Raw genomic sequence first — 24,470 nt, 5'->3', positions numbered from 1 at the left:
GGTATTCACCTCATATGATGGAACAAAATGTATAATTGGTACAAATAGATGGATTTATTCTTTGCGGCTGTTCTTTTCATTGCCAGTACAAGGTTGCAGCTCCAAGCTGCACGGAAGTCAGCGTACATTTCATTTTCTGTAGAAAAAAGAATGGTTACATCGAATGGCTCTAATATACAACTTCTCACCATGCTATCAGCAAAATCGGGCAAACAAAAAAAAATTATATAAGGGCATGTTTGGAAAGAGGGCAATTGGATTCAAATCCAAAGGATTCAGTTCAAATTTGAACTAAATACTACAGCTCCTATAGCAATCCCTTTCTTCTAAACATGCCCTAAATGAAAGAAGCATCTGGTATACTAGGACCTCCATTTCCATTACAGAAGTTTACTGGTACGCCGCTTGGGCCCTCCCGGGAAGAGCTTCATTATCCAGCCAAGCACCCGTTCCACAACCTGGGCAATATTCTGAGTCAGACATCTACAAAGAATGTCTTCAGGGTCACATGGACGTATAACACGCATAAGTAAAGAATGTTTGGTTTCCTTGGCTTTCACTCTTATTCAAACAAGATAAAAAGAAACACAGCAACAATAGGCCTGGACACACGTGGGATTTCTTGTAAAGTATAAATCAAGGTGAGAACACATAATGAAAAAACTCCAAGGATTTGCAGTAGGATCAACTAGCAGATTTCCACTAGGTACTTGGAGACAAACACTCACCTCATCTCCTTCATCAGCATACATTGTTGCATCATTGATGGAGCGTGTATCAATTGGTTTTGCCAGGACATTCTCATTAGCCATCCTTTGAGAAGTCAATAGCTCAAGCCTTTGTGTTTGAGACTCCAGCTTTTGGGTTAGGTCCTTATTCAACTCCTTCAGGATATAAGAGTAAATCGTATTAGCAGATGCACCATTACAGAAGTAACACATGACAAACCTTGCTCTTCACAAGTTGACCAGCAATCATGTTTTCCTATATATCGAAAGCTTGATGCACCAGAACCCAGGGCTTAACTGTCATATGGAACAGGCATCTTATGAACATTAGTACATGAGGTAGAGACTACCTTCAGCTTGGAGCAGTTGGATGACTCAATTCTCAGTGCCCGCAGCAGCTCTTCTCTCTCCACTGCTAACTGCAATTAACAAAAAAGATTATCATAAACCACATAGCTTTTACACCAAAAAGTAAGGAAGCTAAGGTTATTTAGAAAATTCTGATTGGTGCAAGAAAAATATTGGATTTCTGTACATCAACAAGATTACCTCTGACATCAAGGAATTGATGTTGTCGATCATTCTAAGCTGATCATCTGGAATGCTAGATGAGACCTCTTCTGAGGAAGGAAAGTCAGACATATTATTGGACCGCAAAACAGATGTTCCAGCATCTTCCAATGTGTCGACAGTGCTGGTCAGTGTTTCTGAAGAACTGATTTCCCCGGTATCTATATAAACACATTTGATGTCAGAAGAAAAATAGTTGATATGCATTACGATGAAGAACTAGAAGAGAAGATTCTAATATTCACACCTAAATCCTCTGTCATGGTTGATGCATCTATTTTATCGGCTGAAGGTTTCTCTATAGCAGTTTTTGCCTTCTCATTCACAGGAATGTTCCTCAGTTTGGAGTACAAGAGCTTCTTTTCTGCCCAAATAGAGAGAAACGGAACACAAATAGGTGTATCAGTGCATAAGGCTAAAACAAAGGCACAATAAAGTGTGTGCAAGACTCACACACCTAATAACCGAAAAGGAAAATTTCAGAGGTTAACTACATAAAGAAGAGAACAAGAGCAATATATGTGTTAGATTGCAATGAAAATACGACCTTCTTGAAGAGCTTCAACAGCAGTTTGAAGATGCTGGCGCTCCTTCTCTAGACTAGAAACTTTGCGCCTGTGGATGATTAATGGGAAAGATAGCAAAAAAAAAAAATTTGATATTATCAGCATCTGGACGTTCAGCTTATGTGTTCAGTAACTCATGTCAAGTATTCCTAATTTGAATGTGACATTTTATTTGCATAGCGCTTCTAAAAATGCCAATGTGGACAGAAATGTGAATTTCAATTGTTACTTAATCCTTTAGGATCATTTCACATATCATGAAACACAAGAGAACTTGGCACTCTATCTTCAGATAAAACCGAGAAAAGAATAGGCACTCATACAATTGCAGCATGGGGCTTAGTAAAATCAGTATAAAGTTTCACCTGTAAGAAGAAATCTCAGAATGTAAACCTTCAACTTCCTTTTCAAGTTTTAACTCACTGGACCTCAGTTTCAGAGCCTACAAAACAAACATATTTATCAAACTGCTAAAGTTGGGACTGGTTGAAAAATGTTAGTTTGTATAATTTTTGAAGCTCGATATGTATTGTATATATAGTGCACACATCCAATTCAAATCCAAGAGAGTTTCATAAAAAATGCAGGCTATGAGGCTACTAGAGTAAAACTGCCCTGTGAACTTAAGAGTAAATAAGCATGATCATGCCTTATAGCATACAGAGTGGATACGAGATAAGATATTGCCACAAAAAATGACATAGTTCACTATCCATAAGGTTTCAACAAGAAAGCATGGAATATTGAGTACTTTACAATAAGATACGATGAGCCTGCCTGTATGACCAAACCTATAGAGCTCACTTCCCAAGGATTGCAAATTATAGATTTTATTCCTGTACTTCATGTGAAGGGCTGCTTCTTATTATTTGGATTCGTTCCAACATGACTAAGGTTTACACACTCGATGTACATGGCATATTCTAAACAAGCTGCCATGATGCCAGGGTCCATTTTTAAAGATGTTTCATAATGGGTACAAAATAAACAAGATAGCTAATCACCTTATCTTCTAGTAGAATGACTTCAGCTGCAAGTACTTTTGCCCTTTCATCTGCAGCACTGCATTCCAGTTGGGCATTAGCATATTCAGTCCTGACAGACTCCAGAGCCAGCTGTTGTATAAATAGGGTTAGTACAGGGATTCTGATAGTAATAGTATAAGATGACAGATGTTGTACCGCGAGAATGACAAAAACTAAATAGTAAATAGAAATACTGATACATATATACAGCAATAATCACAGACATTATGCTTAAACTAACAGATACATCACTGAAAAGTTAAACATCACAAAACTGACCTAGCGGCATCTGTTTGACTGTTTCATAGCAACCAGTTGTGGTGCGAGTTTAAAATCAGTACAGTTTATCAGCATACTTCATTTCATGATTATGTCAAGCACCAAAAGGCAAACAATTTTGCATGGCATGTACAAGATGTTTAAACAATAAATCTGTAGAAGAGAAGATAGGAGAGAATAGTAGCTTGTATTCCTCCAAACCCTAGAAGGGTGGGATATATAGTTCCTATACATGGGCCTCTGGATGGGCCTCTATACATGGGCTCAATATACTCCAACACCCCCCCGCAGTCTGAACTACCGGCGCAGCGGTGTTCAAGACTGGACAACAAGAAAGCTAACATCCCCCCGCAGTCTGAACTACCGACGCAGCGGTGTTCAAGACTGGACAAGAAGAACAAATAGAGTACAAAGGGCAAATACCCCCCCCCCCCCCCCCCGCAGCCACAACTAGCCACCAGCTACGTTGAGGCTGGATCGAAACTCCGAGAAGGTCGACGATGGCAGCCCCTTGGTGAAGATGTCAGCAAACTGGGAGGTAGTCGGGACATGAAGTACCCGAACATCGCCGATGGCGACTCTGTCGCGCACGAAGTGTAGGTCGATCTCCACGTGCTTCGTCCGCTGATGCTGGACGGGGTTGGTGGAGAGGTACACAGCGCTAACGTTGTCGCAGTAGACGAGCGTGCTCTTGGCGAGCGGGCTGTGAAGCTCCGCCAAGAGCTGTCGTAGCCAGGACGCCTCCGCCACGCCGTTTGCGACAGTCCGGTACTCCGCCTCGGCACTGGAGTGGGAGACAACTGGCTGCCGCTTGGACGACCAGGAGACCAGGTTGCCGCCCAGGAAGACGGCGTAGCCGGAGGTGGAGCGACGAGTGTCCGGGCAGCCAGCCCAGTCAGCGTCGGTGTAGACCACCAGCTCAGCAGAGGACGAGCGGTGAAGTACCAGGCCGAGGTCCACAGTGCCACGGACGTACTGGAGGAGACGCTTCAGCGCAGCAAGGTGTGACTCTCGGGGATCATGCATATGGAGACAGACCTGCTGAACAGCGTAGGTGAGGTCCGGCCTGGTGAAGGTGAGGTACTGCAAAGCGCCGGCCAGACTCCGGTAGGCAGTAGGATCAGCCACCGGATCACCCAGATCAGCAGACAGCTTCGCCTGAGTGTCGACTGGAGTGGAGCAGGGCTTGCACTCAGTCATCCCAGCCCGCTCCAGAATATCGAGGGCGTACTGCCGCTGGTGAAGGAGAAGACCAGACGGGCGAGGCTCAACAGTGACGCCCAAGAAGTGGTGGAGCTGACCGAGATCCTTCATAGCGAACTCCTGCTGCAGAGAGGAGATGACACTCTGAAGCAACTGCTGACTGGAAGCTGTGAGCACAATGTCATCGACATATAGCAGCAGATAGGCAGTCTCATCCCCACGGCGGTAGATGAAGAGAGACGTGTCAGACTTGGCCTCGGTGAATCCCAGTGTCATCAAGAACGTGGCGAACCAAGAGTACCAAGCCCAAGGAGCCTGCTTCAGACCATAGAGACTTGTTTAGCCGGCAGACCATATCCGGACGACTCGAGTCCACAAATCCCGCTGGCTGAGAGCAGTAGACAGTCTCTGACAAGGTGCCATGAAGAAATGCATTCTTCGCGTCCAGCTGGTGCACAGGCCAAGTGCGCGAGAGCGCAAGCCAGAGGACCGTGCGCACCGTAGCGGGCTTCACGACCGGGCTGAAGGTCTCATCATAGTCCACACCAGGTCGCTGAGTGAACCCCCGTAGGACCCAGCGAGCCTTGTAGCGCTCCAGTGTGCCGTCAGCCCGACGCTTGTGCGTCCAGATCCACTTGCCAGTCACCACATTGCAACCAGACGGACGCGGCACGAGATCCCATGTTTGGTTGGCAAGAAGAGCCGCGTACTCCTCTTCCATCACGCGACGCCAGTGAAGATCCGCCAAGGCGTCGCGGACAGAGGAGGGTACTGGAGAGACCCGCGGCTCTCCCTCGATGGCGGAGAGAGTCGCGGCCTGGGACGCCATCCGCCGAGTCACCATGGGATGGATATGCCGAGGATCCCGATGGATGACCGGCGGGTGGTACACCTCCGGCTCGGCTCGAGAGGGAGCCGGAGGTGGCGGCGGCGGCGACGGCTCCGGTGTCGGCGTCGCAGGTGCCTCTGGAGCAGGAGGCGGCGCCGGTGTCGACGCCGAACGACGCCGGTACACCTGCACCGGCTCAGCGTACCGCTGCGGTGTCGGGGTCGGCGTCGAGCTGCGCCGGTACACCTGCACCGGCTGAGCGTACCGCGCAGGTGCAGGGAAAGGCACCAGGGCCGCGCGTGGCGCAGCGGGTGACACCGGGTCGGCGCGCGGCACGACCGGAGGTCCGGGGACTGTGCGTGGCGCGACCGCGGGCATCGGGGCCGCGCTCGGCGCAGCAGGGATCACCGGAAACGGTGCCGGCGTGCCGGGAAAACCTGCAGGAAAGGGACAGACAGGTAACGGTGGCTGAACCACCGGGTCAGTCGGAAACAGAGACTCCAGCTCGGGGTCAGGAGAAGGTGTAGAGGAGGTGGAGTAGGGGGAATCCGACTCGTCGAAGACGACGTGTCGGGAGATCAGGACGCGGCGAGTGGTGAGGTCAAAGCATCGGTACCCCTTGTGGTCAGGGGAGTAACCGAGGAACACACGAGTCGAGCGGGGCGCCAGCTTGTGAGGAGCGGTGGCGGAGGTGTTAGGGTAACACGCACACCCGAAGACCCGAAGGTGGTCGTAGCGAGGAGGGGTACCGAAGAGAGCGTGGTGTGGAGTGGGAGCAAGAGAAGCAGTGGACGAAAGGCGGTTGAGCAGGTAGGTGGCGGTGTGGAGGCTTTCAGCACAGAAGCACGAGGGCAGGGAAGCTTGGATCAGAAGGGTGCGCACGACGTCATTCGTCATGCGAATCATCCGCTCAGCCTTGCCGTTCTGAGGAGAGATATACGGACAAGACATACGCAGCTGAACACCCCGAGACAGGAAGAAAGAACGGGAGGTGGAGTTGTCAAACTCCCGCCCGTTGTCACACTGGACGGCCTTAACGGTGAGGCCGAACTGAGTGGACACCCAGACAAAGAAGTGGAGGAGGGTGGGGAAGGTCTCAGACTTGGCGCGCAAAGGAAACGTCCAAGAGTAGTGCGAGAAGTCGTCGACCACCACCAGATAGTACTTATAACCAGAAATGCTAAGTACAGGAGAGGTCCACAGGTCACAGTGAACGAGATCGAATGCACGCATCGCATGCGAAGAAGAGGAAAAAGGGAGCCGAACATGACGACCGAGCTGGCACGCATGGCAGAGGGGCTGAGCAGGAGCCCTAGTACCAGGAACATCGGTACTACGACCGAGCTGAGTCAGAACGTCGCGGCCATGGTGACCAAGACGACGGTGCCAAGTGGTGGAAGACGGCGTCGCGGCAAAAGCGGCAGACCAAGACGGCCAGGGTGAAGAAGAAGATGAGAGTGGTGCAGCGGAAGAAGGAAGGCGAAGGGTGTAAAGGGGCCCCGTGCTGTCACACCGGAGTAGCGGACGCCGGGAGGCCGAATCCTTTACAGTGAGGCCAGAAGAATCAAACTCGATGGAACAGGAATTGTCAGCTGTGAACTGACGAATGGAAAGAAGGTTATGAACCATCTGAGGAGCAACAAGGACATTGGGAAGGAGAAAAGAACTAGGAGCAGAACCCACGGCGGTGACAGGAAGACAAGACCCGTCACCAACCATGATGGAAGAAGGACAAGAGGGGTGTGGGGGTCGGACAGAAGAGAGGATACCGACATCTGGGGTGGTGTGGAAGGAGGCACCCGAGTCGGCGATCCACTCGGTGCTGACCGGCGTCGTCCGCCCCATGGCGCTGAAGGACTGTGCCAGTGCGGCCTGGCCCCACCCCCAGGCCAGGTCGGCTGCTGGCTGGGTGGAGCGGGCGGTGTCCAGAGCGGCGCGAACAGGGGAGCAGTAGCGGCGAGCATGGCCGCCGGCTGGGGCCGAGGACGAGGGCCCGCGACGGCGTGGCCCGGCGCGGCGTGCGCGACAGCCTGCGCAGCGGCGAGAGAGGCAGCGGCCCGCGCGGGGTCCCTGGGCGCGACGACATGGGCGGCGCGTGCGGCAGGCGCGACGACCTGCGCAGCATGCGCGGCGGCGAGGGAGGCGGCGACCCGCGCAGCCTGCGCGGCGTGCGCGGCTGGCACGACGGCGGCCACAAAAGCGGCGGCGGCGGCCAGGTCGGCGGGTGCGACGGCCTGAGCCTGCAAAGCAGGGGCTGGCGGTGGCTTGGCCTGGGCTGGAGCGGCGGTAGGCGCGGTGGTGGCGCCTTGGTGCTGCCACGCGCAGCCAGGGAGGGCCGCCGCGGCGACGGTCGATGCCAGCTGAGGCGGTGGAGCAGAGGCAAAGGGTCCCTGAGATGGCGTCGCGGAGGTGAAAGGCCGCTGAGGCGGTGGCGCGGCAGCAAAGGGAACCTGGGACGGCGGTGGACCCCTGTAGCCACCCATTGCCGCGGGTTGCGCGGCCCCGAAAGGGGGTGCCGCAGTACCAGGCTGAGGCAGCAGCGCTCCCTGCCGTGGCGGCGGGACGAACGGGCCACCGGCAGCAAAAGGTGGAGGCGGGACGGCGGCGCCGGGCACGAAAGTTGAGACAGGGCGGCCTGGCGGCGGCGGCCTCTCGTTCCCCATAGGCGGCTGCATCGCGTCGAACACCTGCATCGGCGGCGAGTCGGCGCTCCGGCGGCGACGGCGACCAGCACGCCGACGGGTGGGGCAGACGCGGGCGCCGGGGGCAGCAAGGGCGGTCGGGGAGGCCGGAGCAGGACCCCAGTGGCCAGCGCCCGACCACGCGCCCAGAGCAGGGGCGCCGGCTGCAGCGCCCAGAACAGGGGCGGCGGCTGCAGAGGAAGAAGGAAGGGGAGGGAAGGCGCACGGGCCAGCAGGAGAGAGGAGATGCCGGGGTAGGAGGAAAGAGGAGCGCCGCACGCGCCTGCTGCGCCCGCCCCGCCCGCGGCTGCGCCCGTGGCGGCGAGCGCCACGGCGGCATACGGCAGCTGAGCAGCAGAGGAGGTGGCGCTCGGGATCCAGGCGCATGGGGGAGCGGCAGATCCGGAGGAGGAGAGGTAGGGGAGGGGAGGGAAGGGCGGCGGCGCCGGCTGCCGGCCGGCCATGGCGCCGGCAGCGGCGGCGGCTACAGTAGCCAGGAAACCCTAACTGATACCATGTAGAAGAGAAGATAGGAGAGAATAGTAGCTTGTATTCCTCCAAACCCTAGAATGGTGGGATATATAGTTCCTATACATGGGCCTCTGGATGGGCCTCTATACATGGGCTCAATATACTCCAACAAAATCATTCCATAGGTTCTCATTTAGCACATAGACACTTAAGTAGTTATAACAGTAGGATGGTTTTTTTTCTGTTTTTTGGTGGGTGGGGTAGGGATGGGGGTGGGACCATTGAATAAATGAAAAACACATAACAGATGGTCCAGGCCTTAGACATCTGTGAACAGCCGCAGTGCACAGCATGCCCAAGGAACATGGCATCAGAAGCAACATAGGTGAGGCAAAGGGGGAAGATACGATTTAGTTAATATGTATGGGTGGTTTACTTTGATATATTCCTGTTAGCTTAGTTAAGCCTCATCTCTCCTTATAAAGGTACTCAGTTGTGCTAGGGGGTCTAAGCAAAGTGATAAACAAAGTTAGTGCTAGTATAGCAACATCTCTTTATCCTGGTCCTCAAAACCTTAACCAGACATTCCCAACCAATCTATATCAATACTGACATGACAGATACTGCAATTACATAGTCGTAATATTATTGATACATTTTCTCCAAATTGAAGTGCTAGAAAGGTACAGCAGGCCTAACCAGTTGAGCTTGAATTTCTTCCTGCAATCTCTCCATGTCAGATGTCAACTGGCTGATTACATGTGCCTGATTTTGAAAATGGCGGGGAAAAAAGAATTATAAAGTATAGTAATTAGTAGTTAATAGCGAATACAAGCATGTGTGTAATAAACATTTATTTCATCAGAATAAACCAAGCTGCATATATAATTAGATGGTATTGATCAAGCAATAAGGATAGCTATTTGGTTAAGTCTCGAGGTTGCTTAATATTACATTCTAACTTAGCACCTTTCAGGCTTTCACCTCAGTTCTGGTTTTCCCTACAACACTGTTATTACTAAGATTAACTGATAGGATTCTGTGGATACGTTCTACTCAAAAATCTGGATAATGAAACATATGCAGCAATCACCTTTCTGACAGGTTATGCTAGAGATTTTAATAAGTGAAACTGAAACATCTAATAATTTACAGGAAAACCAGAATTTTGATTTCATAATCAATCATGGAAGAAACTAGTTTCAATGTTAAGCAAACATTGCCTTGTTTATAAAACTACAAATATGATGAGGAAGGGGGGATACCCTCTGCTGTGAATTTCTACCGGTCATCAGTGACAAATTTCATTAAACATTAGAACAAATCAAACTTGAAACTATTCCATAATCATCAGGAAATATGCACACACCTGTTGATTGAACTTATCAGTTAGTGCAGAGTTATCTGTGGCCAAATTTTCAGCTAATTCTTGAGATTTCTGAAGAGTACGTTGCAAGGAAAACTTCTCTTTTGTCAAATCTTCGATGAGCTGGCAACCAAACCAGAGAAGCTATTAGTAGTATGTTGATGGGCCTAAATAAAAAAGTACATATGCAAAAGCATCACACTAAATTATGCAAAAGCACTAGTTACAGACTTCTTAGTGATAGAGACTTCATAAAGAAAAAGGCTTAGATGTGTAAAAATACACATATCCAAGATAAAGTAGATAATTTCACAGAACCTCTCTATCCTTTAATCTTGACAACAAAAAAATTGCATGTAGTGTACAGTCACAATGCATGATAGTGCCATGTATAAGTATGGAAACAATTATGAAGCACAGAACACAGAAAAATGTGAGTACTTATAAGTTGTAAAATATCACTTATTAAGTGAACCCAAAGAGTAGATAGAGAAAATAGTTTCTTTTTTCCATAGATATTAGTTCCCCACAGAGAAATAACTAGGCAATTAGCACACTAGGCTTCATGTTAGTGGCTTAAAAGCAGACAATACAAGTAAACAGTTAGATTCAATATATTATGTCTATTATGCAGTTTGATAATGATATGACAGCTCTAATAATATAAGAATATCATATCCTCAAGAAAATACATCAAACAAATTGGAAAAAAAAAAACATTCATCAGTCATCACCTGCTCTAGTGCTGCAAAATCATCATCTTTCCCATGAGTTGTGAAGTTTTGGGGTGTTTGATTACCATGCTGTACACTTCTTTCTTCTTTTGAAAGCAAGAAATCAGGAGGTGTGGGGCTGCTATATTTCTCATGACTATATTCTTGACTCCCTGATGAAAGAGAAATATCTGCAACATTACTTCCAGTGTACTCTTGATTTGATTGCTGCAAAAACGAACTCTGGTAATTTGAATTGCTGGATAGTTGATTAGCCTTTGCAGGCTCCCCATATGAGGCTTGAGTTGTTGGAGGGGTTCTTTGTACTCCAATTGAATCAAGAAATGATGGCCTTGATCGGGTGTATGTAGTTGGATAACCAGATGACAGAAAAGGATCCTGTTTTTCAAAATTAACAGGTGTGGAATCTGCTGCATTCCGAGCTCCAATATTTGTATCATGATCTACAGTATCAGCAGTCCTAGAGCTATTGAAGGTACTGCCATAATCCCAACTGCTTCCATACACAGATTGCTCCACTAGGGAAGAATCTTTGGATGTAGCTACATAGAGCAAAAGGAAGAGCCCCAGGCTCAAGTTATTAATTATTCGATGTTGCCATATACGCATAGAAAAATAAGAGACCAAATTTACCTCTCAACCGACCAAAGATGTCATTGTTTGCAGAGTAATCCTGAGTGGAAGCACTTTCAGATTTTCCAGAAAAGCTGCTGGATGAGTACGAACTAGTTTGATTGGTATCACGTACTTGACCTAACAAAGAATTTCTTCCCCAACTCGGCAAGGTGTTGGTAGAAGAAGGTAAACTCAAACTGTTGGTGTTCCCAAAGGCACTTAATTTAGGTGCTGATTGCACATCCTTCTCAGGACTGTGCTGTTCCCTTTTAAGGGCAGCGTCACTTCTCCAATTCTCATGATGACCATTAACAAAGTCAGAGAAGTTCAAGTTCCCATAGAACTTACTTCCTCCATCACTAACAGCGTCTTGCTGGGGTCTAAAATTATTAAACCCAACTGAAGCATTTACACTGACAGGACCATTTGACAGTGATTCTGCACTTCTGGAAGAACTTGCTGGGCCACTCTCATATACAGCAGATGGCACAGAAGACGTGCTTGCTTGGTTTGGCTCTATATCAGACACTAGCCCATCTCCCGAGCTAGCTGTACTGGCTATTGGAGGAGGGTTCTCCACTACATCAGTAACAGGCGGTTTTGCCGGCTCTGCGCTAGCTGCTATGGCAGTGGCCTTCTTTGCCGCTTTCTTCTTGCGGAACTGCTCGAGCTGGATCAGTGAAAATAGAACATTGTTATTCTAAAGCCAATTTCTAGTCAATATTTGATGAATAGGCATTTGAGGTTAGCTGACCGCGTAGCGAGATCTATGCAGCTAAATTTCAAAAGTTGCAAACTGAACCTCAGATATTGTGGCCATTCATTTGAATTCCCTACAGCAAGCAAAACAGCCTGAGACAATTTGATAGCAATTGGCTTCTCTACCGCAAGCAAGACAATTGAATGAACGATAGCCATCGCGCTAAGCAACACGATGCCCCCGATTCCTCTACGCTGCACTCTAACATGCTGCTCAACAATTAGCGATTGCGTGTGACCAAGGTCTACATTTCTCGCTACCAACAGGCAACAAACAGGCATACCCGCTTCTTCCCGGCCTCGAGATGCTCCTTGCGCGACGGGGCGGCGGAGGAGGAGGGCGCCTGCGCCGACGCCATGGCTCCCCGGCTCCCACCAACCCAACCCGGCCCAAACCTCGGCGAGATCTCCCCGTCCCCGATTCGCCGGCCGCCGCTGATTCGATCGAGCCCCGGGGAGGGGGCGCGAGATCTGGCGACGAGATCGGGGCCGGGGTCGGGATTGGGGGATTTGGGATGCGCGCTGCGCAGCTTCCAAATCCGCTCGGCCCCCGAACGTTTGGGCCTTGGCCGCCTCCTCTGTTGCTAGTATCTTTTTTTGGTGCGTCGCCGTGGAGTCCGACCGGTTTGAGTTCCCTGCCTGCTGCTGGCAGTTGCGTCGTCGCGGTCGCTCGCTGGTGGTAGGCAGCAGTGCAGCACGGTGGTGGTGGGGGCGTTGTCCCGGCGACGCATCTGGCTGGGATGGTTTTGCTGGTTTGGGTTCCGTTTGCCGGCGATCCATCGGCGTAGGCGCTGCAATGTAGCACGTGGCTCCATCTTCGAAGCAGGCTGGCAGTTTATAGCATTGTGAACAACGAGTCTTTTTCTACATCTACAAAATGTGTAAAGAACAAATTTAGTGGTTGGATCATAATGGTGGAAACAACAAGATTAGTTGCTGGCTGCAAAGATTACGGAGTACGAAACTATGTGAATATTAGTTTTAATTTTTGATTATAGATTATAGAAAGTAAGATTATTATTTTTCTTGTACATGTCCAACTCTTATCGAGTTGTAACAAGTATTTTTTTTAAAAGAAATAAGTTTATTATCATATTTGATTTTTGCAACTGTGTATTTCAAATGCAGTTAGATATGATGAGATATATGCTAAGTGAAAATATATAATGTGCAGCATGTACACATACAATACAAAAACCAACCACAAGAATCAATAGTATCCTGATTGCTACCTTTGTCAACGAGTAGGTGCCCACCAGTAATTTTATTTCAATGACTAATTATATAGACTATTATATAATTTTCTGATATCCTTAAGGAAATTTAGAAGCACACGTGTCAGCCCCGGCAAATTCATTGTACTTTTTTCCCATAAGTCACTTATGATTGGATTTTTTTAAAACATGAGAAGATGCTAAATGAAGTAAGAGAATATGCATAATACACAAATTCTATCACTATAGATGACAGAGAAAATTTTCAAACGAGAATCGAAGAAAATAACCAGCACTGGTCCTTCTCAACCTATTCATCCATAAGGTATCAATCAAGCGCGAATATTTTATAGTCACCAATGAACTATTCACTGGTCACCACATGTGTCGTCTCATAGTCTCAAACACGTTAATCTTGTAAAATAAGGTGTAAAATAAGGGCACTAGCAATGTATAAAGACTACTTGATCTATATAGGTTGAATCTTTGACAGCGGTCTCTAGTTTATTGTCATCCTCACAATGTATGTAGATAGAGGTGGTATTAAGATGGACCCACAACTGAATTAAAAAATAAAGCTTCAGTTGTCATCTGTTTCTCATTCTCCATGCCATCAGATGGAGAGTATCTAGAAAGAGACAATATTATTTTTTTATTCTATATGGTCAGCCCATAGCGTTGTGGGTGCCTTTAGCATTTGATTGGTATAAAGACGACCTCCACTGTGGCTATAAGTACTCATAAGAGTTTAAAGACAACTCTTATTTCCACATTGCTACATCGTTGCAACCATCGCAAATTGCCAAAATTACTAGTTGCATAAATTTTCACATGAGTCAGAGAGAAACGACTCCTCCTTGGTTACCCATCGAATGTTGTGTCTTAATGATTCAAATTCATGAAACCTAACTATCAGACTTCTCAACTTCAATGATATAAAATTGTATTACTAAATTAGTCTTCAGATCTATTTTATACACTAAGTGATTATATATACAGTTGACATGTATAACACATATTCGGATAGTGTAGTACTCAAAGCTAGCTGGCATGCATATCCCAAACATCGAACAAATTTAAATGCACAAGAATAAGTAATTGATTGTTGTGATACTAGCTAGTATTATACGTATCTTTCACTAAAAGATTTTTCTTTTGGTGAAAATTAAAAGTTTCTTGGTAGCAATTAATGCATATTCATTTAAGATATATTTTGAAATGGACAGTGAAATGAAAACCCGACCATCTATACACACTATCCAAGACGTTCGTCATCTTTGTAAATGCAGTTACGTTTAACTTCTTTAGGTGGGAAAATGCTAAAAAAAATATGATACAAGGAGACAAAAGATGAAGTAAGACGTGAGATGCAATGGCTACAGATTATGTCACTCTGAAGAGGAAGTTTTCAAATAAAATTAATGGAAACCCCCTCCCAACAACCTATGTGCATCCACAAGCAAGTGCGGACGTCTTTGGGCTGCCGGTGAGCTGGCCGCTGCAAGTCTCTCATGCATGGCTACCCCGTAACAGGGGCGGAGCCAGGAATTTATTTTTTTCATTATTAGAAGGGGCCAACTATACTAATTTATATAAAAATTTAATCAAAATTCAAATGCTCAATGTAAATTTGGGGACCATAGGGGTGGCCAAGCCCCTGCCCCCCTGTCTCCGCCCCTGCCCCGAAAGGGCTGCAACCAATAGAAGCATTCCACATCGCAAGTCACCAAAGTACCCAACCGTGTAGGCTTCACGCAGTGCGTATAGAGAAACTCCTCCATCGTAGGCAAGCCTCCGGTACCCACCGAAGCTTCTATCCGTCGGATCAGGCGGAGTCTCTATCGGACGGCCTAGAATCGTTCCAACACTCGGCCCTCAGTCGGCGCGCCGGCGACACGGGCATCCTACGGCGCCGAAACAGCTACGCGCACCCTGTTTTTCCACGCACGGACTCGCGGGCCCACGCCTCATCGATACAGCCAAACATGCGGTTTCGAGCGGTCAAATTTAGCACGCGCCGAAGTTTTGCACAAACGTCACAAACACATTACATTGACATGTGGACCAGCACGATATGGCCCACCGTCAGGGACCGGGAGCGTGCACAGAGAGTCTTCACCAATAATGGTTACCTTTATATCCATGACATATGGGCCCAACAGTTACAGGACCCACGCGTCTGGGAGAGATATTGGGCGTGCGCCAGGGGCGAGAAGAAGGGTGGCCGAGGAGAGGCTGGCGTGGGCGGTGGAGCGCTCCCCACAGTCCCCGGCGGCCGCCACGTGTGCCACGCAGCCGCATCTCGGTTCCCTCCTCTCTCCTCTTCCCCCCTCCACCTCCTGCTTCCCCTGTTCATCTGCTCAGTAACTGCACCCACCTCCACACCTACGCAGAGAGACGGCGACACATCTCTCCTCCGTCCGTCGCCGTGCCTATCTGCATGGACGCCTGCGCCGGCTCGTCGCCACCGCACTCCCAAGAGAACCCGCCGGAGCGCGGTGGCGACCTGGGGGAGGCCCCGGCGGAGGAGATCGGTGGGGAGGCGGCGGATGACTTCCTTTTCGCCGAAGACACGTTCCCGTCCCTCCCGGACTTCCCTTGCCTCTCGTCGCCGTCCAGCTCTACGTTCTCGTCGTCGTCCTCGTCCAACTCCTCCTGCGCCTACACCACCGCGGCAGGAGGAGCTGGCGGCGGCGGCGGCGGCGGCGCTGACGGCGCCGCCGGCGAGCGGTCCGGGCCTGCCTCGGCCGGTGAAGGGTTTGATGCGCTCGATGACATCGACCAGCTCCTCGACTTCGCGTCGCTGTCCATGCCGTGGGACTCCGAGCCAACGTTCCCCGAAGTTAGCATGAAGCTGGAGGACGCTATGTTCGCGCCGCCGCATCCCGTGGGCGAGGGCAGACGCGAAGGTAAAGCCGTGCTGGAAGGGACTGGGGGAGAAGAGGCCTGCATGGATGCGGGGGCGGCGGGGGAGAACCTGCCGCGCTTCTTCATGGAGTGGCTCACTAGCAACCGTGAAAACATCTCGGCCGAGGATCTCCGCAGCATCCGCCTCCGCCGCTCCACCATCGAGGCCGCCGCCGCCCGGCTCGGCGGCGGGCGCCAGGGAACCAAGCAGCTACTCAAGCTCATCCTTACCTGGGTGCAGAACCATCACCTCCAGAGGAAGCGCCCTCGCGACGGTTTGGAGGAGGCGGCGGGATTGCACGGCCATGGCCACAGCCAGCTCTCCAGCCCGGGGGGCAACCCCGGATATGAGTTCCCCGCCGGCGTCCAGGACATGGCGGCCGGCGGCGGCACATCCTGGATGCCCTACCAACAGCCGTTCACGCCACCTGCTTACGGCGGCGACGCCGTCTACCAGAGCGCCGCAGGCCAATACCCTTTCCACCAGAGCTCCAGCACGAGCAGCGTGGTCGTGAACAGCCAGCCGTTCTCCCCGCCGGCGGTAGGCGACATGCACGCCGCGGGCGGTGGGAACATGCCCTGGACGCAGCAGTACATGCCGTACCCTGGGGCATCCACAGGCTCGTACCCTCTGCCGCCCGTCGTGCCGCAGCCGTTCTCCCCCGGATTCGGCGGGCAGTACGCCGGCGCCGGCCACCCCATGCCCCCCCAGCGCATGATGGTTGCAGTGGAGGCTTCCGCGACCAAGGAGGCCCGTAAAAAGCGCATGGCGAGACAGCGGCGCCTGTCCTGCCTGCAGCAGCAGCGCAGCCAGCAGCTGAACCTGGGCCAGATCCAGGTCCCCGTTCTCCCGCAGGAGCCGTCCGCTCATCAGTCGACGCACTCCGTGCCGGTGACGCCGTCAGCCGGTGGCTGGGGGTTCTGGTCGCCGGGCAGCCCGCAGCAGGTCCAGAACGCGCTCTCCAAGTCCAATTCCTCAAGGGCGCCGATGCAGCAGGTGCCGCGCTCCCCGGAGGCGGCGCCGCCGCCGCCACCGGCGAAGCCGGCGCCGGGTGCTCGGCAGGAAGAGAGCCCCCAGCCCTCGACGGCTTCAGAGAAGCGGCAGGTACATGCATGCAGAGCTTGACACCCCTATCTAGCACGAGAGCTACACCGATCTCTTTCTTCTGTTTCCTCGTGATAGACGCACATCGCTGTCCATGCCGTGCGTTCGCGACCGGATCGACCGAATGCGTGTTCCCCCGGACTTGATGCGGAGATCTGATGAACATGTATGTGGTCATGCAGGGGGCGAAGACGGACAAGAACCTGAGGTACCTGCTGCAGAAGGTTCTGAAGCAGAGCGACGTCGGGAGCCTCGGCCGCATCGTGCTCCCCAAAGTGAGACAGACGACGCCCTTCATGATCTGCATCATATCTACCCCACTTGGACATGCAAATCTTAAATTTCTAGATAGATCCGCAATTGTGCAGGCATGCATATCCACTTGCAAAATTTTCTTAAATTAAATTTGCCGTGGATCTGTGCTTTGCAAACTCTTGAATCTGTTCTTCAAAGGGTGCTTGCACCGGTGGTTCGGCATTTCTTCTAAAAGTTGTCTCTCTTCTCTTTTGGACGATTTCAGAAGGAGGCGGAGGTTCACCTGCCGGAGCTGAAGACGAGGGATGGCATCTCCATCCCCATGGAGGACATAGGGACATCACGCGTGTGGAACATGCGGTACAGGTGAGTGTCCATTAGGCTAGGGATTTGCCGTTTTGAGATAGCCAATCCACCATGGATGCTGAAATCCCCTTTTTGTTTTTTTTTCTATAAATCGTGTTCTCTCTTCTCTTCTCTTCAATGTTTTATAAAATACAAATTAAATCGTGTTTAATTAGATTGCTAATATCTCACTCTTGTTTTTCTCTTCCCTTTCCCTTTTTTTTTGGCTCGTGCATGTTGGCTTTTCAAACTCTACCCTGACCCAAAACTTGCTCGAGGGTTCTCATTTATGTCGAAATTAAATCGTGTTCTTGTTCAATTGAGGCAGGAAGTAGATATAGCACCACTGGGCCAGAAATAGTAAATGACATGAGTACTGAGATCACTGTGCGATGGTCCCTTTCCTTTCCCAATTGGGCAAGTGGTGGGTCATATGAATATACGATGAGAATCTGGGAGCAAATAGTGGCATGCAGCACTGGTGCTCCTCTACGTCCATTTCTGCACGCCATAAACGTGTTTCTTCCAGCTTGCTAATAACTTGTTCCAATATAATGCGATACTAAAAGTCTAGGTCGTTCTTCATTCTTAGTGGTAGTTCTGTGCAAATGTTTTCTGAAAATGGACTGCTGACAGTGACATGATGAGTGGCCCCCTGCATGCAGGTTTTGGCCCAACAACAAGAGCAGAATGTATCTGTTAGAGAACACGGGTGAGTGGAAAACAAAGCATTACTATAGTTTGTCATGTTATTCGCTTCTAAAACTTTCTTGTTTTTCTCAACTCGCAGGGGAATTTGTTCGTTCCAATGAGCTTCAGGAGGGAGATTTCATAGTTATCTACTCTGATGTCAAGTCGGGCAAATATGTAATGTTCACCCTGTTTATTTATTAACTTATTTGCCATGCATGATTGTTTTAGATACATAAATACATTGTATTCTTCCTTTTAGTACAAATCAAAGAAAAATCACTCTTCTCACATCCTCGGTCAAGGCAAAGTCAACTGCCTGAATAGATACAGCTGTTTTGCATGCCACTTTTCTTATATGTGAATGGCAATTCTCAATCGAGTGGTAGCATCTTTGACACTGTAGCGTCTTCGACATTGTTGTGCACTTAGTTTCAGCAGATCGAGTGGTAGCATCTTTTACCTTGCTTGTTGTGCACTTAGTTTCAGCAGCAGCTAACCTGAAACACTCTTCCGTCTATCAACAGCTGATACGGGGCGTCAAGGTTAGGCCGGCCCAGGAGCAGCAGGGCAACGGTTCCAGCGCGCTAGGCAAGCACAAGCATGGGTATCCAGGTCCAGAGAAAGCCGGTGGTGCTTCTGATGACGGCGGCGCCGACGGGACCGGTAAGCCTGACGGCGGCTGCAAGGGGAGGTCCCCGCAAGGTGTGCGGCGGGCTCGCCACCAGGGAGCCACCTCCATGGCCGTCAGCATCTGAAGGAAAGGGACAACGACAGCTTCGCTCCGATCCGTCCCCCACCATTGATCTCAAGTTAGCTAGTACACCTGATGATGACGGTCGTCACCCCGTCGTGTGTTAAGCATGTAGTGCGCTAGGTGATGATATTAAATCAAGTAGCCCGCCTGCTGTGACGCTAAACTGTGCATGGTTTGGTTTGTGATGTTGAACACCTTGTCGTCAAGTAGTAGTCCTGTACATGCATCGTCGGCATGCCTGAATTGTCGTGTCGTCGTCGTGCCATTCGGCTAACAACATGACAGCATCAAATGCTAGCTAGAACATCGTTTGTGTGTGTGCCATCATGATGTTTGATTGGAATTTGCCCTATATGATTGATAGTATTTGTTTGCATGGCTCTTTGATGAGCAAGTGCCGATGAATCGAAGGATATATAGCAGTGATGAGCAAAAACAAGGTACGCGTAGTGGCCACACATCTGCAAGTATACATATATGCAAAATAATGAACAATATATTTCGATGGCTACATATACGGCGGTACTAATATTATAATAAGCTTTGCATGGATATACACGCCACCAAATTACTCATGGTGATTCTCGTTGTTGTTGACTGTCAAAATTGGCATCAACCGGTCTGACCAAACGGTCTGACCGATCTGATGCTGTAGCTGATCCGGTAGGAGTCCGACTGGTCTAGAAGGAATTCGACTGTAATTAGAGTTCTTAATAGATTTAGATCTGTAATCAGGATTTTTCTTGCGGTGTAAGTCTTTCCCACTTTATAAATATAAAGGGTCATGGCCGACTGAGGATCCAACCCAATCGAATCAATCACATATATTTATTTTGTATTGTCTTTACTTTTTCTGAAACATTAGTTTTTCCAACCTCGATATGCTGTTCTTCTCTCGTCTTTATGTCATTTGAGGACGCCCTAGCTAGCCTGCCGAGCCTAGGGCAACCCTACACGCTTGCCCCGCCGAGATCCCTCCCGATTGAGTGTTCGTCGGATCGTCGTCGTTCTCCACACAAGGGGAGCTCCTCTTCACGCCCGTAAGGCGTCAACAGTTGTCTGATTTTTTTAAATAAAAGAAGAAAAAAAAGGGCGCTCCTGGTTGACTAGAGATCGATCATTCTGCATCTATCATCAGTGCATCACTCAACCTGGTCGATTCCCTGATGCACATCCCTAGATTCCTCATCTGGACTAGGCATGGACGGGGGTGGCCTGGCATGCATGTCCGGGACTTGTTCGTGCGCATGCTTTCCCTGTTTCGTGAGCGCTGTTGCTGCGACGATCGAGCGGTCCCGTGTGGCGGCGAGGCGCCAGCGGCCAGGCTGTCCGCGCCGAGGCGTGATCGCCATGTGCGGCGCTGGCGTGGGGAAGAGACACGACGGGATGGCGCGCTCCGGTTCGCCGGGGGGCGATATGATAAACTACTAGCGCAGCAGCCACGGCGGCTGGTCGACGGAGGAGCTCCCTCCGGCCGCCATGTACCGCGCGCTTAGCTTACCTGCTTGGGCGACTGACAAGCATTGTAGGCGAAGGATTGATGCTGGGAATTCGTGGTGTGTCCGTATGCACGGTGATCATACATCGATCCCGGAATATTTTTTTTATTTCTAACCTATTTTTAATTTTATTTTAAAAATAACCCACCTAGACAAATATTTGCAGATCTAAACTCTTTGATCGTGCCGGTCCGCGTGGCGTGACAAAAATATGCTGTCGTGCCACATGCATTGGCATAACAAGATGTGCCACGTTGGCATACTTCGGAGCGCTCGAAAGAGGTCTGCCAGTGCATATTCCACGTGTCAAGCTTGTCACACCACTTCCACCGGCGTGACAGTATACTCTTGTCACGCCACCCCGCCGGCGTGACAAGGTTGGACCTTAGAAAAATTATATCTTTTTCATACAAACTCGGACGGAGATGATTTTTATATAAAAATTGTAGCTCTCAACGAGATCTACAACTTTGTAGTTTTGAGTTTTTTATTTGAAATCATTAAGATAACTAAATAATTGATTTAAATTTTTAACAGCATATTAAGCACTTGTACCTCTATCGGATCGTCTCTTAACTTGACATGTTTATCATGATTGTACAAATTAAGCTCTATATGATGTTTGATATATGAAAAAATATGGACTAAATAATAATAATTTGATAAGAAATACAATGAGAAATAAAACTATATCATCATTTGAATATGGAATATAATGAACACTCTAGAGTCAGTTTGGACGGTTAGATTTTCGTAAAATCCAACGGTGTAAATTCTTCTCTTTTTTTAGATTAACGTGGAAATTTCTAGATCCTCTCGGCGAACATGATGACTCTTTTTTTTATAACAACACTTCCTTATTAATATAAGTGGGATCACTGGGAGGCACCACGAGCGATGATCTTGGCTAACCAAAGGATGGAGATGATATGGTGGAAAAGAAGACTATAGGATGGAGAACAACTAAAGGTACTCATTTTATCTAAACTACTGAAGTACTAGTATAAAACCTACACATTTGTATTTTTTTCAAACTATTATCATATTTTAAAGTCTTAATCTTTCATAAAGTTACTTGATCTAGCTTATAGCTATAATTAATATCTAGGGTGTTACATTATATTCCATGCACAATGATGATATAGTTTGATTTCTCGTTGTATTTTTTATCAAGTTATTATTATTTAGTCCATATTATTTCATATATCAAACATCATATAGAAGTTAATTTGTAGAACTATGATAAACATGGTAAGTTAGAGATTATCCGATAGTGGTAAAGTGCTTAATATGCTGTCAAAAATTTAAATAATTTATTTATGCCTCTTAATGACTTTAAATGAAAAAACTCAAAACTACAAAGTTGTAGATCTCGTTGAGAGCTACAATTTTCATATAAAAACATCTCCATCCGAGTTCATATGAAAAAGATATAATTTTTCTAAGGTCAGACCTTATCACGCCGGTGGGTGGATTGACAAGACTATACTGTCACGCCGGTAGGAGCGGCGTGACAAGCTTGACACGTGGAATATGCGCTGGCAGACCTCTTCCGAGCGCTTCGAAGCATGCCAACGTGGCACACCTTGTCACGCCAATGCATGTGGTGCGATAACATGTTTTTGTCACGCCACGCGGACCGGCGCGACCAAAGAGGTTAGATACGCAAATATTTGTCCGGATGGGTTATTTTTAAAATAAAATTGAAAAATAGTTTAAAATTAAAAAAATATCCCGCGCGCCCACCGGACGACCAGATGGGGCGGAGTTTGTGGTGGTTTGTTAATTTGTGGGTTCTTTTTCTTGGGTTTCTTTGATTTGTTTATTGTTTCTCCTCTTTGTTTGAGAAAATAGTATTAAATATAACTGGAGGCTGGAAAGGGTTGTGATGTGCGTTCGTAAAGGATAAGGCAATGATGTGATCTGTTGGGTGAGCTCGCTCTGGAAACGGTGACGTGTGCTCGCGCCAACAATTGGATGCTCTAGAAGAGAGTATAGCCGCAAGGTCCCGTATATATGGGTGTAGCCATTTTTAAGTGTAGGAGGCTAGTTCTTCTTGGGAAAACAAAGCAAGGTATATCCCTCAAGGATAACAACGTTAGTATACATACTCTTGATCGATATACCCCATCACCATGGACCAAAAAGAGGTATAAATGTAGAGACGATTATATACTCATATACCCCAAAGGAACGGGGGACACTTCCTATAATGTTCTTCTTCTTCCTAGCTTCTTTTTCTTTCTAGCTTCTTTTTCATCCACCACCTCGTCGGAGCTCGCGCTCGCCGCCGGCGCCGCCCTGCTCGTCTCCGGCGGCTCACGCCGCTAGATCCGCCGTGGCCGTCTTGACCTCCCCCATCGCCGCCGGAGCCTCGACGCCGCAGCTCGCCCCGCCCCGACCCTGTCCAACCGCCGTTCCCCACCACCCGACCGGCGGCGCCCTCGCCGCTGCGCCTCGCCGCCCCGCGCCTGCCACCTCCGCCGGGCCGGCCGGCCACCCCCGGCCTCCCTCTATAGCCGGGGAACTCCGGCGACCCCAGCAACCCCAAAACAAGAAGGCTGCCGCCTCCCACCGCCGCCCACGGCCGGCGGCGACCTCGCCGCTGACCGCCCGCCCACCTACCGCCGGGCTGTTCGCCGCTACCGGTAGCGACGCGTGCGCGCTCTATAAGAAATTCGCAAAGGAACTCTCTATATCTGGAGTGTTATATGCAGTACTAGTACTACTCTATATATATATGCAAAGTTGTATATGTGCACTGTATGCCAACAAAGTTCCATCACTTGGTCAAACCTGGCTGATCTTGCCGTCTTGCGTAGAGATCGATCAAGATGGTCACAGATTACTCAAGAGTCAAGAGTAGTCAATGTATATTTCAGTTTTCCGCCGGAAGAGCTGGAGAGGGGCTGAATACTGCTGATTATATATCATGAATTTTATTGGACTTTAGTTATGAATTGAAGGTTATTTCATCGCCCAGACGGCCCGGACGCAATTGAATCCCGGTCTCTTTGGTAACGTACTCTAGTTCTAGCAGTTAATTCCCAAATAACGACAGCAATGCCAAGTCTACGCGCGTGTACGTACGCATGTAGCGCATGTATCAGTACTCTAGATGACTAGATCCATTTCACGGGAACTTCTGACTAGACTGAGTGGCCGAGTGCTGTACGCGAATCTTTGTTTGTTTGTATCAGATCTTTGTTTCTGACAAGCAATAGAATGCTTCTCTCTCTCTCGACAGGTACTCGCGCATAACATTTTTCATTATATATCGAAATCTCCGGGAAATTAATTTCTGGCTAACTTTAGGTAGCATACAAAATCAATATAAGGTTTCTATACATGATGACTAGTTAGTGCTCTGTCCATGTATTACCTTGGGGCCGGCCTTGGCGGTGTTAATGACTCATGATCCTTATTTTTTATTGATTTTGTGAAATATGATTCCGTTTCTTACCTTCCTGGATCACATTTCACAATAAGTTAGTAGTATTATAGTCATCGCAACATTGCGGCTATGTTAATATATATATGGACCAAGACAAAAATGAGAGAGGAAAAAAACACCCACAAATTTCAAAAAAGAAAAACTACTAATTTATCATGACTCCAAGCCACCAACCACCAACTATCACCCTGTTCGGGTCGCCGGGAGTGGCTGGGGCTGGTGGCTGGGCTGGGCCCCGGTTCCACCTGCCCGCCGCTGCTGCCAGCCACCAGCAGAGCTCAAATCAACCACCAGTCTAGCCAATTCTGCTCAGCCGAACGGGGCGTATGACGCATGGCCCTGTTGGCTTCAACGCCCGCCACAAGGGCAGCAGCAGCACCACGAGGTTCATGAATCACGACCACAGAGAAGTCTCCCC

The 24,470-nt window shown here is 48.9% G+C and overlaps 2 protein-coding genes across 2 annotated transcripts; one reads left to right on the top strand and one right to left on the bottom strand.

Moving 5' to 3' along the window:
* Positions 1–32: 32 nt before the first annotated feature.
* Positions 33–12,600, bottom strand: LOC120676609 (protein BLISTER-like). The gene is made up of 13 exons (XM_039957923.1): positions 12,111–12,600; positions 11,086–11,737; positions 10,453–10,994; positions 9,722–9,841; positions 9,052–9,117; positions 2,869–2,979; positions 2,230–2,306; positions 1,846–1,913; positions 1,546–1,662; positions 1,278–1,459; positions 1,079–1,147; positions 729–884; positions 33–458 (listed from the first exon to the last, which is right to left on the bottom strand). The coding sequence occupies exons 1-13, from the start codon at positions 12,183–12,185 to the stop codon at positions 381–383; spliced, it is 2,313 nt and encodes a 770-aa protein (XP_039813857.1). The 5' UTR covers positions 12,186–12,600; the 3' UTR covers positions 33–380.
* Positions 12,601–15,480: 2,880 nt separating this feature from the next.
* LOC120675688 (regulatory protein viviparous-1-like) lies at positions 15,481–19,177 on the top strand. Its single transcript, XM_039956887.1, has 6 exons — positions 15,481–17,052; positions 17,235–17,327; positions 17,573–17,673; positions 18,318–18,364; positions 18,443–18,519; positions 18,870–19,177. The coding sequence occupies exons 1-6, from the start codon at positions 15,481–15,483 to the stop codon at positions 19,098–19,100; spliced, it is 2,121 nt and encodes a 706-aa protein (XP_039812821.1). The 3' UTR covers positions 19,101–19,177.
* Positions 19,178–24,470: the final 5,293 nt, after the last annotated feature.

This window comes from Panicum virgatum, chromosome 5N, assembly GCF_016808335.1.
Source record: "Panicum virgatum strain AP13 chromosome 5N, P.virgatum_v5, whole genome shotgun sequence".
Classification (NCBI taxonomy): Eukaryota; Viridiplantae; Streptophyta; class Magnoliopsida; order Poales; family Poaceae; genus Panicum; species Panicum virgatum.
The sequence above is the reverse complement of the archived record's forward strand: the minus strand, read 5'-3'. Positions and strand labels throughout refer to the sequence as shown.

What these genes read in the sequence shown, in the direction of transcription:
- LOC120676609 (XM_039957923.1), bottom strand. Translation starts at nt 12,185, where the DNA reads ATGGCGTCGGCGCAGGCGCCCTCCTCCTCCGCCGCCCCGTCGCGCAAG. An exon ending in ATTTTGCAGCACTAGAGCAG is followed by an intron (nt 9,842 to 10,452) that starts GTGATGACTGAT and finishes TTTGGTTGCCAG; the next exon opens with CTCATCGAAGATTTGACAAA. An exon ending in TCATTCTACTAGAAGATAAG is followed by an intron (nt 2,307 to 2,868) that starts GTGATTAGCTAT and finishes TTTGTTTTGTAG; the next exon opens with GCTCTGAAACTGAGGTCCAG.
- LOC120675688 (XM_039956887.1), top strand. Translation starts at nt 15,481, where the DNA reads ATGGACGCCTGCGCCGGCTCGTCGCCACCGCACTCCCAAGAGAACCCG. An exon ending in GTGTGGAACATGCGGTACAG is followed by an intron (nt 17,674 to 18,317) that starts GTGAGTGTCCAT and finishes CCCTGCATGCAG; the next exon opens with GTTTTGGCCCAACAACAAGA. An exon ending in ATGTCAAGTCGGGCAAATAT is followed by an intron (nt 18,520 to 18,869) that starts GTAATGTTCACC and finishes GTCTATCAACAG; the next exon opens with CTGATACGGGGCGTCAAGGT.